This window comes from Ceratotherium simum, chromosome 10 (assembly GCF_057802395.1).
Source record: "Ceratotherium simum simum isolate JZ-2026a chromosome 10, ASM5780239v1, whole genome shotgun sequence".
NCBI lineage: Eukaryota > Metazoa > Chordata > Mammalia > Perissodactyla > Rhinocerotidae > Ceratotherium > Ceratotherium simum.
In genome coordinates, this window is record NC_141909.1 from 79,109,547 (window position 1) to 79,128,667 (window position 19,121).

Consider the following 19,121-nt stretch of genomic DNA (forward strand, 5'->3'; position numbering starts at 1 on the left):
ACTTCTTTTTGCAGCAGAAAGTAAGAAAGTGCTAAAAGAATAATGGAGACATGTCAAAATGACACATGAGTCAGCTTGAAGGGACTTCCACTGGCCAAAACTAGGAAAACTGGAGCATCAAAATAAATAATGATAGCAAAGGATCGTAACCCACTGATGGGGTCTGTAACTCCACACTAATTAAAGTAAATAAATCAATGGGGAAGAAGGGGAAGTTCTTTCTTACCACAAGAAGCCAACTAACAAATGTAGAAAGAATGATGGAATCAGAAAACCAGAAATTGTTAGCCATCATCATAATGACTGATTCAGGTAAGAATCATCAGAGGATGCTAAACTACTGGGTGAAAGTTTGGAGAGTAACAGGATATTTACATAGTCTCAAAGAATCTCTCACAAGCTATTTATTAATTACAAAGAGAACAACAATAATTTTACAGCAGAGAAACCTGGTAGACACCACCTTAACAAAGTGACCCAGTTAACCTGACCAGGAATGGGACAGATGGGCAGGCTGTGCCCCATATCAGGAGCACACAACATCACCTCTGCGTATTTCTGAATCTAATCATAACGAAACATCAGACAAACCCAAACTGAGGGTCATTCTACAAAATTACTGGCCTGTGCTTGTAAAAAATATTAATGTCATGAAACAACGAAAGATAGAGGAACTATTCCAGATTAAAAGAGTAAAGAGATTTGACAACTAAATGCAACAGTGTTATCTGGGATTTTCTTTCGCTATAAAGGACATTATCGGGACGATTAAGAAAATCTGAATATGCTCTGTAAATTAGGTAATAGCATTGACTTAATGTTAATTTCCTGATTTTAATAATCATGCTGTTATGTAAGAGAATGTTCTTATACTTAGGAAACAAACACTGAAGTACTAAGGGTAAAGGGACATCATATCTGCAACTGACTTTTAAATGGCAAGTGAAAAAAATATATATATACATATACATCTCTCCACCATACTTGGAGAGAGAAATGATAAAGCAAACATGGAAAGGAGATAAAATGTTAATATTTGGAGAATCTGATTAAAGGGTATGTAGAAATTCTTTGTCCTATTTTTTAAACATTTTTGTAAGTCTGAAATTATGTTATAATAAAAAGTTGAAAAAAAAAAAGGTGCTGCCATTAAGGAGGAAGTGATTTAAACCAAAAGCTGTATTGAACCCCGGGAATCAGCATGGGGGGATTCTCTCCAGTTCTGTTAAAAGGGTGTGCAACAAGGCCATCTATATATTTAATCTTTCTTTTTGGATGGAAGTTAAGATGAGGCAGAGTTTGCACAAAGCTGTATTTTATTACATTTAAAATTTGAGTTCATCTTTCAAGAAATTACTCCTGCTAACTGATTCTAGTGCAGCGTCACGTTATAGGATCTGGGAAACAACGTGCTGGGGACGTTCTGAGGATCACGAAGTCACTGTAGGCAGCTCTCTAAGAATCTATGATCTACGTAGGCAAAGGCAAAAAAATAGATCCACACATACCACCCCAAGTCCAATATTTTATTGTTCCCCCATTCCTAAAATAGAAGGTAGTAATGATCAATAGAAAAATAATTATGTTGAAAACTTCTTATTTCACATATGAAATAATAGATTTAAAAAGTGAATCCTGAAATTTCTTGAAAAGAAAGGCTGGATGGTTCCAAGAGGATAAGTCAAGCTAACTGGGAAACATTTAACTTAAACCACTTAAAACAAAGAATGGTTATAAGAGACAAAACAGTGCTACGAGTATTGCTTCAAAGGTGCTAAGAGATCTGTAGAGTGAGAAGGGGGAGGCAGCGAGGGCAGATTTCTAGGAAGGGCACCCGGCCATGTGGGATTTGACTTTGCAGAGGAGGTGAGGTCACTACAGTGGGGACAGGAGTGGGAACATTAAGTCTAGAAACTTGTGTTGATGAATATACACAAGGGGCAAAGAAAGCTGGTATACCTTTTGCCCGTTTTTGCCCAAGCTAGAGACCAACGCCCATTTGAATGACTTCCCTAAACTTTCCTTTCTGTCAATAATCCCAGAGGCAATTACGGTTTGTGGAAAACCCTGTTACAGAGTTCCCTCCTCCCTCTTCTTTAAGAAATCCAAAAAGACATAAAGACAGACACGTTAACGCTCAGTTTGAATCTACCAGACGAGAAAGGATACCAACTCCTACTCTACAAAAGGTTGATATTATTTTAAATCCATTGACCCAAAGCAATCAAGGCGAATACACTTAAAAAGTTGCCAAAAAATTCTAGGATTTTTATGAGATGCTTATTTTCTTTTGAATATTTAAGAGACTTAAAACGCCCAACCCATTAGGGGACAGCAGAGAAAAATTTAACAAGATTAGCTTGAACTAGAAAACCAAGCAGAGCACACTAGCTGCGGGACAAATAGGAACAATTCTTAGCAGCTTCAGAGGCTGTATTCCTGTTCCCTCACGGACTCGCAGCGGCGGGACTTACCGCAGCGCTGGGCCGGGTCCCGGCGGCACTGACAACAGGCTCTGGGAGCAGAGTCGTTGAGCTGAGGTCTGTCAAAACATGACAGTTCAGAACCGTTGTACTGAATGTCCTGTGCTCTCAGAGACCCTAAAGGAGGGGGCAAGAATTCTGTCAGCGAAGACAATTTCCTCTATAAAGGAGTTCATTAACATCACAAGGCGGACCAGCATCGCTGGAGCTTTTGTATTTTTAAAGAAAAAGAAGGCTATCATTCAATTTTAGAACACTTCTTCTTACACAGAGGCATAAATATGAAATAATATGTCAAGAAAGCGCAAAAAGTAGAGTACTTATGTTGCCAGAACTTAGAACAATTTTTATTTTTGCCTAGTAGCCAGGCAACATCCCTGCCTTTTCAATGTCCCTATAAAGCGGTGCGACCCCTCAGTCGGCTCCCTCAGTGCCTCTCTGAGACTAGCCGACTGTGAGGTCTGTTTTCATGTGCTCTTTGTCCCTTCAACAGCTCCCTGATTTTCTTCTTAGTCAAGTCTCTTGTCGAACACGCGAATGACAATGATGAACAATGCACTTCACCAAAATGCTAAGACACAGAAAGAGCTCAAAACTTACAGCTCGGCTTTTTCTCCATAAACTGCCTCTTACAATAGATGATGCAGAGAATGAGCAGGGCCAGCAGGACGGTGGCCAAGGCGCTGCAGATGACGGCAGCCAGGGCTGTGTCCCTTGGGCTGGAGGCTGTGGACGGAATCTTCACGAGGTTGACCTTGCTGGTACCTGAAAACCACATGGATGGAATCAGCATGCTCCCAGCAACCCAGCAGACAGAAGTGCTCACACAGAAGCTGGCTTTAGCAATGGCCTGCGTGCAATATAAATAAACCCCGAGAAAACCAGTGGGAGGCACTTTAAGATGGCTCACGACTTCCTCCTCTTAGATTTCTTGAATACTACACCTCCACCCTGCACCCCAAAATGTGTGGCTGGGCCCCTCCTCCGTTCCCACAACACCATGGACACACAACCCTCAATATACTGTGTTGTAGGAATGTGCTTTTAGGTCCACTCAACCAGAACTGTTTGTAAGCTGGAATTTGTCATCTTTATCTCTGTCCCCCAGTACTCAGCACAGTGTTTGCCACATAGTAGGTACCTGATATTTGTCAATTAATTGGAATTAGACTTAAACCCGCAAACAGTTAGCCATTGATGATTAAGCAGCTAGTAACAATGGGGGATCGGAATTGGCCACCTCAAAATATGTCTCTGCCTGAAAGACACTTTGACCCCCACCCCCACTAACTGACCAAAAAGGTTTGGGATGGGAGGCCTGCCCCCAGACCAAGCCATCACCATAGACATCTCTGGGTATCTGGGAGGGTTCTTGTTAAGCCCATTCTTAGTTCTGGTTACCCTTTGTAAGAGACATTTACATTTGTAAAGGAAATCTCCATTTGTAAAGTTATCTTCTTCCATGTACCAGGAAGAAGAGGGGGATGGCCTTACCTAGAAACTTATCAGAACTGAAGGCGAGGGCTTAAATCTGCATGATAAACTTATCCATTGTTAACTGTGCTGTTTAGGTAATATGCTGTCTGACTGCCACTAGGTTCCTATAGGTAACATCCCCCTGGAGCCGGGGTCACCATGGTAATGGGTGTTTGAGCTATTTTTTTCAGGAATTGGAAACCCCTTGCCCACTTCAGGCCGGTTGAGACCACCAACCCATCAACTGGGCCCATGCAGACATGTGTCCGATAAGTGACCTTTTGATGGCAAGAGATTGGAACTCCACCCTCAGGGCATGCTGACGCCGCCATTCTGTGAACATGCGTCCTGTGAAGAGGCATGAAGCCTGACTACGTTTGCGCAGATCACCAATCACCTCATCTCTCCTCACCCCCAATCATTTCAGACCACTTTGCTCCCTGCCCCATAAATATCCCTGAGTCTCTATTTTCAGGAGAGTGGATTTGAGATTCACTCTTCCGTTTCCACACTTGGCTGCCTTGTGATTAATAAACCCTTTCTCTCTCTGTGATCTTGTCGTCTCGGTGTTTGGCTTTCCGGGCGGCAGGCAAAAACGGACCTGGTGTGGTAACAAGACTATCCACATTTTTAAGCAGACTGAACTACGGTATGCTTTTTTGGGCAACTTTAGGGAAAAACAAGGAGTTGGATCATTCACAACCTTACAGTAGGCCCCCAATTTCCGATACGGTAAACATTTTTTAATGCCTTAGCTGTTAAATTGCTGAAGAACATCTAAGTTTTGGAGAAAAAACTAATTCTGTTGTTATACTATGGAGAGGCAGGCATAGTAATGTGTTAAGAAAGTGTCAAGAAAAAGATCCCATTTTAGAGGGTGGTATTGCGTCATGGTAAAGAGCAGACATTCTGGAATCCCACTGCCAGGGTCAACCTCTAGAGGTGTGACCTTGAGTCAATGACTTCATCTCTCTGAGTCTCACGCCCACATCTGCTCCAATGGAGATAATAACAGTACCTGTCTCACCCTGCCCTTGAGAGGATGAAATGAGTTATCATACAGGCCCTGCACCCACTGCTACTAAATCGTTAGCTATTGTAATGATGATGATCATAATTAGCACTTTAATTATCTTTAGGGTACTGGGATGAACAAACTAATTTAGATCAGAAATCTGTCTTCAGTGGAGTCACATCACATCCTATTTAACCTCAAAAGAGTTTGAGGGAGATTGAAACCTAAATAGAGGGCAGGTATGCCTTCTTTTCCTGAGTAACTCCCCGTGAGCTGCGGGGGCCCTCATTCTGCTCCTTTCAGTTGCTCTCTGCTCCTCCGCGTGACTGGTTGGTGGGAGCACCCCCTCCGCTGAGGGTTCCTCCGGACCACTGCTGCCTGATAGACGCAGAGCGTGCGCCTCTCATGTAATTTTAAGTGTGTAAAAGCCACATTAAAAAAGGAAAAAGAAACACGTAAAATTAATCTACTTTTCTTAACCCAATATATCTTAAAATATTATTGTTTCAACATGTATTCAATATAAAAATTATTGACTTATTCTGCATTCTTTATTTCGTATAAAAATTTCAAAGTCTGGTGTGATTTCACATTGACAGCACATCTCAATTTGGACTAACCACATTTCAAGTGCCCATTAGCCACATGTGGCTGATGGCTATTGTAATGGACACTGAGACTCTAGAGATGAAATGTTTGTATCGATATTTGTGCAGCATGGCGCCTAAATGCAAGTACCTCATCTGGGACCTTTCTCCTCATCCCTGGCTGCATATCCCGCCCCCCAACTCCGCCCCCATAAGATTGGTTTCCACTCTATGACACTTGAGGCTAGAACCAGAGAGAAATCTTTGGGTTAATATTATTGAATCATAAAACTAGGATACCAGGAACGATCATTTGGGAACACTGAGTCTTGGTATTTTTAGGCCCAGTGATTCTGGGCTACACTGCTAAAGGTTTCATATTGCCACCTGGAGAGGCACACAAGCCATATGCCTGGGGCTTGGATGAACAGGGATCATAATTCACTCATACATTTGAAAGGATATTTGTTTTTAAACATGTTTAATATTCATAAAAAGTATGTTATCACTTATAGCTATACAGATATACTGTAATCATCAAACAGCACATATTAAATGTCCATCATACAGCAATTAAACAAACTACATCCCTGACCTGTATCAGTGGACAAATTCACAGGAGGTATGAACATAGGCACAGCTGTACAAACACTCACAAATAAATAACTGAGGAGGAATTTATATCCCATGCAAGTAAAACAGTAGGCTACATTGATGACCTGGGAAATGTAAGCATTATCTATTTGGACCAAACGGTGAAGTTGTGGAAAACCACCATTTTATGTACGTTTGTGAGAAAGGTGGTTTACTTCAGAGTGAGATCGGGTCCCTTAGCTTCAACTTTCCATCAAATAACCCAGCTCTGTTCAATATAGGGCTTTAGCAAAATTGTCATCAAAATGAGACATAACACAAGATTTGAGTTGAAGATCTCAAAGCTCCTAACTATGCTGTAACTATTAAGTTAAACTCATCAATTAACATAGTATTGGGTATTCAGAAAAAGCCTACTAAGAACAGGGATTTCACGTTAAAGCAGGATCAAGATTTCAGTCATTTAAGTTCTCATTGTTTAAAATCTTTGTAAAATGTATTAGTCAACTTACTTGCCTTCATATAAAAGAAACTGTTTCTAACTTATAAATGAGCCAGAATGCCCCCAAACAGGGATTATATTTCTAATTTGGTGGTTTGTGACTCAGGATTTATTTTCCCTAAGCCAATCACGAAACTCTTGTTAATACGTGTCTTTCCAAGGTAGGGTACCAATACTGTAATTTCAATGATATTGAGTTGCCATAATAACATCAATTTTAAAGGAAAGTACAGCCAAAAAGCCCATTCTCTATACATTTTCCAGGCAGTAGCATCTTAAGATGAACAAGAAAAATACAAAAGTTTTACGTCTCAATTTTTTGTTTTTTTTGGTGAGGAAGATTGGCCTTGAGCTAACATCTGTTGCTGATCTTCCTCTTTTTGCTTGAGGAAGACTGCCCCTGAGCTAACATCTGTGCCCATCTTCCTCTATTTTGTATGTAGGACTCCGCCACAGCATGGCTTAATGAGTGGTGTGTAGGTCCACGCCCAGGTTTCGAACCTGCTAACCCTGGGCCGCTGAAGCAGAGCAGGCAAACTTAACCATTATGGCACTGGGCTGGCCGCTACCTCTCAATTTTTGAAACCTATATAAGAAAAGGTATCTTGTTAACTCAAACACCCCCTCAGAGAGTCCCCATGGGAAGTAGGGCTCTGGAAACCACATTCTTGATTCTTGCTTATATGTACATGTTAATGACAATACTAACAGCAAACATCATCTTTTATAACAAATGGGATCATCATTCTTAGGTTTAATTGTCATAAACAGGGATCTAGATATAAATATAAAAGCTATGGGGGACTGGGCTGACTATTATTGGATTTTAGAACAACCTCAGAAACTCATTCACATAAGTTCCTGAGAAAAGCCTATTTTCTTATAATTCCTTTGATTTGAGCAGTAAAAAAAAAAAAAGGGGTGAGGGGTACTAGCCATAGAAAGTTGCTTCTACCCTATTATGTTCTAGTTAATTGAGATGTTGCTGAGAATTCCTCAGAAAAGGATTTATCTACTACAGACTAACAAGTATTGTTTTGCTGACCTGTGGCTGCAGCAATGATATTGAGATTAAAGATTCTTTCCACTCACATGCCTTGACTAAACTCCCTCTCCATAGTTCACCAAGCATATTGAGTGCCTGCAGGGAATTTTACCTATACCTTATCAGGATTCTGACAGTACTTCTGAAGAACTGGGAACAAGAATATCCACATTCTTTGGAAAGTTGTAATTTTTCTGGAAAACAAAGGCATCTCTTACCTTAATCAGTTAAGTTATTAAATTCCACTATAATCTTAGCACTCCCCTTTGGCAATTACTTCAGAGTGAGAACTGTTTTCTTAGCTTAAAGTTTACATTACATTACATAGGTTCAATTTATATTACACATTTCCTTAGACATTCAGCTCAACTGGACAATTATGTACTGAGTATCTATTATGAATAAGACATCCTACAAGGCATTAAATAAGCTGAATGAGAATCTGAACAGATGAAAACAGAGGTCACCAGCAAAGTCTGGCAAGTGTTTTACAAAGTGTGCCCTCACCCTCCATGAAGCGTGACCGAGGCGCCCAAGTCCCAACTGCAGAGACACCCTCCTCACACGTCACCTGTCTAAGGAGCTTTGCAATGTAGCTAGAGAGATGCCTCTGCTGGGGAGACTTGTGTTCCTGGACTCTTTGAGCAGTCATGAAAAAGTCTTAGAAGGAACTCATCTGCAGGCTACAGAGCTGACTGGGATGTGAGCACTTGCTTCTGTGGACTTCCGTGTGCTGTCACACACGTGGACATTGCTAACCTCCTTCAGTGTCTCACCTTTCTCACGATGACGCAAGGTAGCACAAGTTCACTGACGACCATCACTTTATAGATGAGAAAACCAAGACTTGAAGCAACTTGCTCAAGGTTACACAGCGAAGTGGTGACAGCCTGAGACCTGGAGTCAGGCCTTCTGACCCTCTCCAGTGGACCATAGTGTTCCACCGACGCAAGTAGCTTCTGAGAGAGGAAAAGATTCCGCCAGGTAACGATGAGCAAAACGCAGCTCCTGTCTGTTGACGTGAAGGCACACTCATTTCTGTAGGGAGAAACCAGCCAGTCCACAGAGAGGTCACAGGACTTTCTCAACAGCAGATCTGTCCAAGTGTGCATGGAAGCTAGCTCCACACGGGAGCATCTGCCCCGAGAGGAAACGTCACTGGCCTGTCAATGTGCACCTTGGTGTCACATGAGCCTCGATGAGCAGGCATGCCAGCAGCAACGACCGAGGGTCCCTGAGGCGGGGAGGGGAGAAGACTTGATGGAGGTGACTGAACCTGGAGAGGGCCGGATTAGAGAGAGATGGCGCGGGGTGCAGAGACAGCTGCTGGCAGTGTCAGGCTCAAGCGGAGCACTGCCTGGTTTCCAGTCCACCTCCTCTGTGTAACAGAGCTCTGCTTTCCATTGATCTCCCTACTTGTTTAACCACTCCAACTTCCCAGCAGGCTATGTTTAAAAACCTGCTAAACAAAAGATCCTTCTTCCCAGAGTCAACTCTTAACAAAGGGCCATGTTCAGGGAGGGTGGGCTTGGCAGGAAGGGAACTGGTCTCCCAAATCTGGCTCTCACCACCTTCCACCCTGGCCATGAACAAGACTTTTCACCTCTCTGAATCTCAGTTTCCTCACAAGGAAGATTAAACAGTAGCTCCTTATGCAGGCACCAAGATCCACCATGAGGGGCCACGGAAAATTTCTCTCAGGGCAGATGAGCTCACGTGGAACTAGCTTCCATGCACACTCGGACAGGTCTGCTGTTAAGAAGTCTCATGATCTCTCTGTGGCCTGGCTGGTTTCTCTCTACAGAAATCAGTGTGGCCTTTACATTAAAGAATAAGATTAAGTAGGATGCTGTATTTCACTCCTCTGAAATTGATACTTCCAGTCTGAGCTGCTTTCCTGAACTCTAGGTTCACATAGCCAACAGCCTCCTGAACATCTCCACTTGGATGAAGATGTATGTATCTTAAACTCAACGTGTCCAAAAAATGAGCTTTCCATTACAACCATGACCCACTCTCTTCCCCCCTACAAAGCCCCCCAGCTCCTCCCAGAAATCTTTCCTACCTGTCATTGCCTTTGTCTACAAGGCTCTTCCCTGAGCCGCTGCACGGATCGCTCTTGTCGGTCCTTCCTCAGATGTCACCTACTCAGTGAGGCTTCCCCACCAAACTCTTTAAAAATGCAATCTTTCCCCCGTCTTTCTTCTCCTCCCTAGCACTTACTGCCATCTGACATTTTATATATTTAACTTCTTTGCCTCACTGTCATTCTCCCTTATGGTGAGAGTAATAGAACCCATCCTGCTTTCCCAAACACACCCATCTGGCTTATGTTTAAACTGGGTCCAGTAAGAGGCCACATTTTCCAGCCTCCTTTGCAGCGAGGTGTGATAACATGACCACATTAGAGTCAGTGGGGAATGGGGGGATGAGCAGAAGTGATGTGTGTAGCATCTGGGTCATCTCCAATTCAGGGACAAATTGCTTGTCCTAGATTTCCCCTCCACTGGGGGCTGGAAGCTGGATGTAGCAGCAGCCGAGCCTCGATCCTACAGATGAGGAAGATATCTAAAGGCTGGCAAGGCAACAGGGGCAAGAAGCTGGGCCTCTGAATGACATCGTGCAGGCTGGACATCTTCCCGCAGGCTGAACTGGCTGGCCTTACAGAATGGAGAGAGAAACTTCTATCTTACTTAGGCTACAATATTTTGGGGTCTCCTTGTTGCAGCAATTTAGCCTTTACCCTAACCAATTACATCCCTCACTAAAACATAGAGTCCATAAGGGCAGGGATTTTTGTCAGTATTGTTCACTACTGTATTTATAATACCTACAAGAGTTCCTGGCACACAGTTGATGCTTGATAAATATTTGATAAGTGATGGTATGAATGAATGTTTGTGAAAGAAACTGGAAAACATCAAGTATTCCAAAAAGTTTATTTAACGGGGAATTGTCCAGTCAAAGAGATGAGATTATGCCAACAATATGTTTGTCTCATACCCTTCCATCTCTGGATGTGTAGCTGGTGACAGTGCAGAAGAAAGCAGGTGGCACTTACTTTATGCAATGTGATTTGACTATGGGTCAAAGAGCAACAGTTGCTCAGATTTCTCAATACACAAACCTTGAAGATTACTGAATATAACCTCAAAATGAATATGAAACAAAAATTTAGCCTTCTCTAGTCAATTTTAATTAGCACTCCATGGACTCATCACAAAGAGATCTCATTTTAGTTATTACATGCCAAATATAATCTTAGTTAACAATACATATGCATTGAGGACTGATTTATAATGAATTACCAAAGAAGCCTGAAAAGGAGAGGACCTTTGGGAGGTCAATCACATCTTCCAACAAAAGCTGCTTTGGTGTCAATTTCAGAAACTAATTATAAGGCTAATTGAATAATGGGAACAATTAAGCATTCCTATGATTTTATTAAATTATATTTTTACTTACCTTCTCCCCCTAAAACTATTCAGAAGTAGGGAGAAAATGACATGAAATTCTAGAGAATCGTTAACAACAGGAGCCCATAATTATTTTTTGTAGAAACTTATCAAAATTATCAACGTCATCATAGCCACCATATACCAAACGCCTACAGTGAGCCAGCTCCTTACTTACTCACTTCAGATATTTATAATAATCCTTTACAGTAAGGGTTTTATAGATGAAGAAGTCTATACATATCTGTAAATATTTTTTTCATTTCAAACAACCATCAGGTGGTTGGAACTAGATTTAAGCCTGGTTTGTCTGACTCTAAAACTTGTGCTTTTTTTTTCCCGTAAATTATGCTATGCTCTTTCCAACCATTTAGAGCAAAAAATATACTATAGTGTGAAGGATTATTGATTCAAATTTTGTACAGACCAGTAAATTCTAGTTAATGAACTAACATATACAATACAACTTGACCTAATACAATACACAAATGTAGCTTCACAAATTCAACCTGTCTTACCCCCAAGATTAAAGAGGCTATTGCATTTTATTGCAGTGAAAAATAACATGACTTTTTAAATTTATCTTTTAAATGTTATTATTAAGGTCTATACGGTATAATTATATGAGCATCAAATAAACGTAGTCGGGGAGAACAAGTTGTAAACGAACTATGCTTTCTGTCTGGGCTTCCGTTTTCGAGATGTCACCAAAGGCTTGTGTTTTCATCAGAGAGTTTAGCACATGAAAATAAAATATCAGGTTTCCTGCTGTATGACATGTCACTATGGAAACTCTAACATAATTGGAAATGCAAGCATTGTTACTTGTTGATGACCATGTTTTGGTACATGAAATTCAATTAACAATTACTTCTGGAATATTAGCATAAAGTTTAGACACTTTCTAATAATTTTCACCAAAATATTTTATCTTTGACTTTCACACTTGTTTCAAGTAAACTATAATTCACTCCATTGCTTTCTGTGCTCTTCCTCCACCACCACCAACAGCCAAAGACCCACGTCAAATAAAGGTTCAGCAAAATTAAAACCTGATGAATCTATTTCTAGCCATATTCCTAGAAAGAAGAAAATATTAACAAAGAGCTCTTTGTTGGGGCTGGCCCTGTGGCTTAGCGGTTAAGTGCGCGCGCTCCGCTACTGGCGGAGTTCGGATCCTGGGTGCACACCGACGCACCGCTTCTCCAGCCATGCTGAGGCCGTGTCCCACATGCAGCAACTAGAAGGATGTGCAACTATGACATACAACTATCTACTGGGGCTTTGGGGGGGAAAAAAAAAGGAGGAGGATTGGTAATAGATGTTAGCTCAGAGCCGGTCTTCCTCAGCAAAAAGAGGAGGATTGGCATGGATGTTAGCGCAGGGCTGATCTTCCTCACAAAAAACAAACAAACAAACAAACAAAAAAACAAGGAGCTCTTTGCAACCTTAAATGAGGTAAAAATATATTTCTGGAGTGTAAGCTTTATCTTGTTAATATAAACTGGGTAATCAAAAATATCTATGGTAATACTCAACATATGAATTCCAGACGTACCACAAAAGTGTCTGCCAATAAACAAAACAGTTGGATTTTTTTATCCACTTTATACCAAGCACTCTGACACTGGATAAACGTTAAAGAGTGAGCCTTCAACATTTACTTGTTTTTCACTTTAGACTTTGGTCTTAGAACTGTGTGGTTTGTTTTTCAACAACTGATAGAAATATTGAGAGAGATACAGAAATATATAGAAATCCAAAATGAGAATTTTCTGTTTGTACTTACATATATGTGTGTGTGTGTGTGTGTGTGTGTGTGTATTTTAAACTGGACTGATTTTTGTGTGTGTGTGGGGAAGATTAGCCCTGTGCTAACATCTGTTGCCAGTCCTCCTCTTTTTGCTGAGGAAGACTGGCCCTGGGCTAACATCCGTGCCCGTCCTCCTCTGCTTTATATGGGACGCCGCCACAGCACAGCTTGATAAGCAGTGCGTAGGTCCACGCTTGGGATCCGAACCTGCGAACCCTGGGCTGCTGAAGCAGAGCGCACGAACTTAACCACTATGCCACTGGGCCGGCCCCTGGACTAATTTTTTTTATTGTGGTAAAATATACATAAAATTTACCACTGATGACATTGAGTGTATTTACAATGTCGTACAACCATCATTACTAATTCCAGTACATTTTCATCACCCCAAAAGGAAACTCCATACCCATTAAGCAGTCACTCCCCATTCCCCCTTCCCCTCACTTCCTGGCAAGCACTAATCTGCTTTCTGTCTCTATAGATTTGCCTATTCTGGATATTTCATATAAATGGAATCATATAATATTACGTAGCCTTTAGTGTCTGGCTTCTGTCACTTAGCATAATATTTTCATGGTTCAATCATGCTATAGCATGTATCAGAACTTCATTCTTTTTGCGGCTGAATAACATTCCATCCTGTGGATATATTAAATTTTGTTTATCCATTCATCAGATGATGAACACCTGGGTTGTCTTCACCTTTTGGCTATTGTGAACGATGCTGCTACAAACATTCACATACAAGCTTTTTCCATATATTTTTAAACTGTTCACAACGATACACAGCAATTGTTACACATGCTATCAAAAGATACATTCTTGTTATTACAGTAAAGCATTAAATTAGTAAGTCGGGAAATAGCAAGAACTAAGGACAGAGTGGAGGGAGAGGATGCCAGAGAAGCTGGGCAAGGTCAGCTCACGTGGGGATCCATAAACTGTCGCCAGGAGTCTGGATCGTATTCTGATCATCACAGGATGTACTCACCAACAGCGGAACACACGTTCTTCTCAAGTGCACACGGAATATTCTCCAGGATAGACCACATGTTAGGTCAAAAAAAGTTTCAATAAATTTAAAAAGACTGAAATCAAACAAAGTATCTTTTGCAATTACAACGGACTGAAACTAGAAATCAATAATGGAAGGAAAACTGGAAAATTCACAAATACGCAGAAATTAAACAATATACTCTTAAGTAACCAATGTGTCAAAGAATAAATCTCAAAAGAAATTAGAAAATCCTTCGAGATGAATGAAAATAAAAACACAACATATCAAAACTTACGGGATACAGCAAAAACAGTGCTTAGAGGAAATTTTATAGCAGTAAATGTCTCATTGAAAAAGAAGATTTAATGTCAATAACCTAACCTTCAACTTGAAGACATCAGAAAAAGAAGAGCAAACTAAACCAAAAGCTAGCAGATGGAAGGAAATAATAAGGGTTAGGGCAGAGATAAATGAAATAGAGAACAGAAAAACAATAGAGAGAATCAATAAAACCAAAAGTTGGTTCTTTGAAAAGATCAACAAAACTGACAAAAAACTTCAGATTGACTAAAAAAAAGGGATGATTCAAATTATTAAAATCAGAAATGAAAAGATATTGCTACTGACTTCACAGAAATCAAAAGGATTATAAGAGAATACTACGAACAACTGTACACCAACAAACTGGATAAACTAGATGAAACGTACAAATTCTTAGAAATACACAAACTAACAAAACTGACCCAAAGAGAAATAGAAAATCAAAATAGACCCATTATAAGTAGGGAGATGGAATCAGTAATCAAAAACCTCCTGACAAAGAAAAGCCCAAGACCAGATAGCTTCACTGGTGAATTCTACCAAATATTTAAAGAATTCACACCAGTCCTTCTCAAACTCTTCCAAAAAAATGAAGAGGAGAAAACACTAATTCATTCTACGAGGCCAGCATTACCTGATACCAAAGCCAGATAAAGACACTACAAGGAAAGAAAACTACAGATCAAGATCCCTTACAAATATAGATGTAAAAATCTTCAGCAAAATAGTAGCAAATCAAATTCTGCAGCATATTAAAGGATTATACACCATGACCAAGGGATTTATTCCAGGAAGGCAATGATGATTAATCATACAAAAATCAATCAACATAATACACAATAAAATGAAAGGGAAAACCACATGATTATTTCAATTATGCTGAAACAGCGCTTGACAAAATCCAACACCCTTTCATAATAAAAACACTCAATAAATTAGGAAGAAAAGGGAACTTCCTCAACACGATAAAGGTCATATATGAAAAACCTACAGCTACTATCATATTCAATGGTAAAAGACTGAACACTTTTCCCCTAACATCAGGAAGAAGACAAGGACGTCTGCTTTTACCACTTCTATTCAACACAGCACTAGAAGTCATCATCAGAGCAGGTAGGCAGGAAAAAGAAATAAAAGGCGCCCAAATTGGAAAGGAAGAAGCAAAATTATCTCTGTTCAAGATGACTTGATCTTATATGTAGAAACTCCTACTAAAGATTCCACAAAAAAACAAATTCAGTAAAGTTTTAGAATACAAAATCAGCATGCAAAAATCAGTTGTATTTCTATACACTAGTAATGAACAATCCAAAAACGTAATTAAGAAAAGAATTCAATTTACAATATCATCAAAAAGACTAAAATACTTAACGAATAAATTTAACTAAGGAGGTGCAAAACTTGTACACTGAAAACTGCAAAACACTGTTGAAAGAAATTAAAGATCAAAATAAATGGACGGGCTGGCCCCGTGGCTTAGTGGTTAAGTGCGCGCGCTCCGCTGCTGGCAGCCCGGGTTCGGATCCCGGGCACGGACCGAGGCACCGCTTCTCTGGCCATGCTGAGGCCGTGTCCCACATACAGCAACTAGAAGGATGTGCAACTATGACATACAACTATCTACTGGGGCTTTGGGGGAAAAATTAAAAAAAAAATAAATAAATAAATAAATAAATGGAAAGACATCCCGTGTTCATAGATTGGAAGATTTAATATTGTTAAGATGACAATACTACCTAAAGTGATATGCACAGTTTGATGCAATCTCTATCAAAATATCACTTTCTTTTTTTTTTAGAAACAAAAAAATATGTCCTAAAATTAATATGGAATTTCAAGGAACCCTGAAAATCCAAAACAGTCTTGAAAAAGAACAAAGTTAGAGGACTCAACTTCCCAATTTTAAAACTATACATGCTACAATAATCAGAAAAGTATGGTATTAGAATAAGGATAGACATATAGACCAATGGAATAGCACTGAGAATCCAGAAATAAGCTCACACATCTGTGGTCAACTGATTTTTGACAAGGGTGCCAAGACCATTCAATGGGGAAAGAACAGTCACTCCAACAAATAGTGTTGAGAAAACTGGATATCCACATGCAAAAGAATGAAGTTGGATACTATCACATACCATATTTAAAAAATTAACTAAAAAATTGATCAAAGCCCTAAATTTAAGAGTGAAAGCTATAAAATTCTTAGAATAAAAACATACAGGAAAATCTTTATTGGACTTTGCAATAGTTCCTTAAATATATACCAAAAACACAGGCAATAAAAGAAAAAATAGATAAATTGGGCTTTATCAAAATTAAAAACTTTTGTGCTTCAAAGGACCATCAAGGATGTGAAATGACAACCCACAGAATGGGAGAAAATATTTGCAAATCAGATATCTGGTAAGGGTTTAATATCCAGAATATATAAAGAACTCCTACAATCCAACAACAAAAAGGCAAACACTCCAATTATAAAATGGGCAAAGCACTCAAATAGACATTTCTCCCAAGAAGATATACACATGGCCAGGAAGCACAGGAAAAGATACTCAGCATCATCAGTCATTAGGGAAATGCAAATAAAAACCACAATGAGATACCACCGTCACATCTACTAGGATGACTATAATAATAATAATTAAAAAAACAGAAAATAAATGTTGGTGAAGATGTGAAGAAACTGGAGCCGTCCTACATGCTGGTGGGAACACAGAGTGGGGCAGCTGCTGCAAGATACAGTGCGGCCGTTCCTCCAACAGTTACACAGAATTACCTTATGATCCAGAAATTTCACTCCTAGGTACACACCCAAAAGAACAGACAACAGGGACTCAAACAGACACTTGTACACCAATGTTAATAGCACCATCATGCACAACAGCCAAAAGATTGAAACAACCCAATTATCCATCAACATATGATTGGATAGCAAAAATGTGGTATATACATAGAATGGAACCTTAGCCTTAAAAAGGAATGAATATTTGACACATGCTACAACGTGGATGAATTTTGAAAACATTATGCTAAGTGAAATAAGCCAGACAAAAGGACAAATATTGATATAATTCCACTTGTATGAAATATCTAGAACATGCAAGTTCATAGAGACAGAAAGTAGGTTAGAAGTTACTAGGAGTGGGGATGAGAGGAGGACAGGATGTTATTGCTTAATTGTCACAGAGTTTCTGTTTAGAGTGATGAAAGGGTTATGGAAGTAGATAGTGGTGATGGTTGCACAACATTGTGAATGTAATTAATGCCACTGAATCGTACATTTAAAAATGGCAAATTTTATGTTAAATGTATTTTATCACAATAAAAAAAAAAAGAATAACAGGAACTAATTGGAGGGTTTCAAGTGTGGAGGGTGACATGCTCTGACTTGTACTTTAGAAAGATGACCACCCGCTGGGTGCAGAGGGAAAGAGATGACACCAGTTGGGAGGGTGCTGCAGTGGTCCAGATGACAACAATGAGGGCTCGAGATTACGGCCATGGAGATGTCAGCTGGTTATACTGATAAATATCTGTTGTAAGAGCAACTGGATAGACTGATTGTGAGTTAATCAACAATGATGCCTAGGTTTTGGGGTAAACCACTGGGCAAATTATGGTGCCATTTGCTATTTTTTTTTTTTTTTGTGAGGAAGATTGGCTCTGAGCTAACATCTGCCAATCCTCCTCTTTTTCTGCTGAGGAAGACTGGCCCTGGGCTAACATCCATGCCCATCTTCCTCCACTTTATATGGGATGCCGCTACAGCATGGCTTGACAAGCAGTGTGTTGGTGCCTGCCCGGGATCCGAACCGGCGAACCCCCGGCCACCGCAGCAGAGCGCGCACACTTAACCGCCTGCACCACCAGGCTGGCCCCTGCCATTTACTAATTTTTGAGGAGAGTGAAAACTTGAGGGACAGTGGACTTGGTGAGGGGCAAGAAGGTAAGGAACAAAAAATTCTGTTTTGAAATGTTAAGTTTGAGATACCTGCTATCTATCCATGTGGAGCTGTTGAGTTGGCAGCTGGATGTACAGCAGTCCCCCCTTATCCACGGTTTCACTAAGGTTTCAGTTACCCAAGGTCAATCTCAGTCCAAAAATATTAGATGGAAAATTCCAGAAATAAACAATTCTTAAGTTTTAAATTGTGGCCCGTCCTGAGTAGCGTGATGAAATATCGTGCTGGCCGGCTCCCGCCTGCCTGGGACATGAATCACCCCTCTGACCAGCGTATCCATGCTGTATATGTACTATCCTCGATTTCAGGCATCCATGGGGGGTCTTGGAACGTATCCCTTGTGGACAAGGAGGGACTACTATAAGAACAAGGCAAAAGACTGCCACTGGAGATACAAATTTGAAAATCATGAGTGCGTAGATATACCCAAAGCCAAGGGACTGTTAAAATCCCCTATATAGATAAAGACTAGGACCTAGGACAGAACCCAGGTACACTTTGTGATTAGGAAACCTGATAGAAGAGGAGGAGCCTGGGGCCGGCCCCGTGGCTTAGCGGTTAGGTGCGCGCCCTCCGCTGCTGGTGGCCCGGGTTCGGATCCTGGGCGCACACCGAGGCGCCACTACTCCGGCCATGCTGAGGCCACGTCCCACATACAGCAACTAGAAGGATATGCAGCTGTGACATGCAACTATCTACTGGGGCTTGGGGGGTGGGGGAGAGGAGGAGCCAGCCTGTGAGATAAGAAAACAAGCAGGAACGGTGTCAAGGAAGCCTAGAAAAGAATGGATTTCAAGAAAGAAGTAGTAAACCAAAGCTTAATGAGATGACGACTTCTGATTCTTAAATAACTCGGCTACATCAGGAT

General features: G+C 40.5%; 1 protein-coding gene across 7 annotated transcripts in view; it reads right to left on the minus strand.

Annotated features, from left to right (window-relative positions):
- The window catches only part of TNFRSF19 (TNF receptor superfamily member 19), a 98,106-nt gene that overhangs the window by 10,834 nt on the left and 68,151 nt on the right, over window positions 1-19,121 (minus strand). For 6 of the 7 annotated variants that reach the window (XM_087436305.1, XM_087436300.1, XM_004435261.3 and 3 more), the window contains 2 exons: window positions 3,084-3,248; window positions 2,475-2,600 (listed from right to left, as the gene is read on the minus strand). In XM_087436305.1, coding sequence (XP_087292431.1) covers window positions 2,475-2,600; window positions 3,084-3,248 — 291 coding nt within the window. The remainder of the gene's footprint in view (window positions 1-2,474; window positions 2,601-3,083; window positions 3,249-19,121) is intronic. The other variant, XM_087436304.1, reaches the window with a different exon arrangement.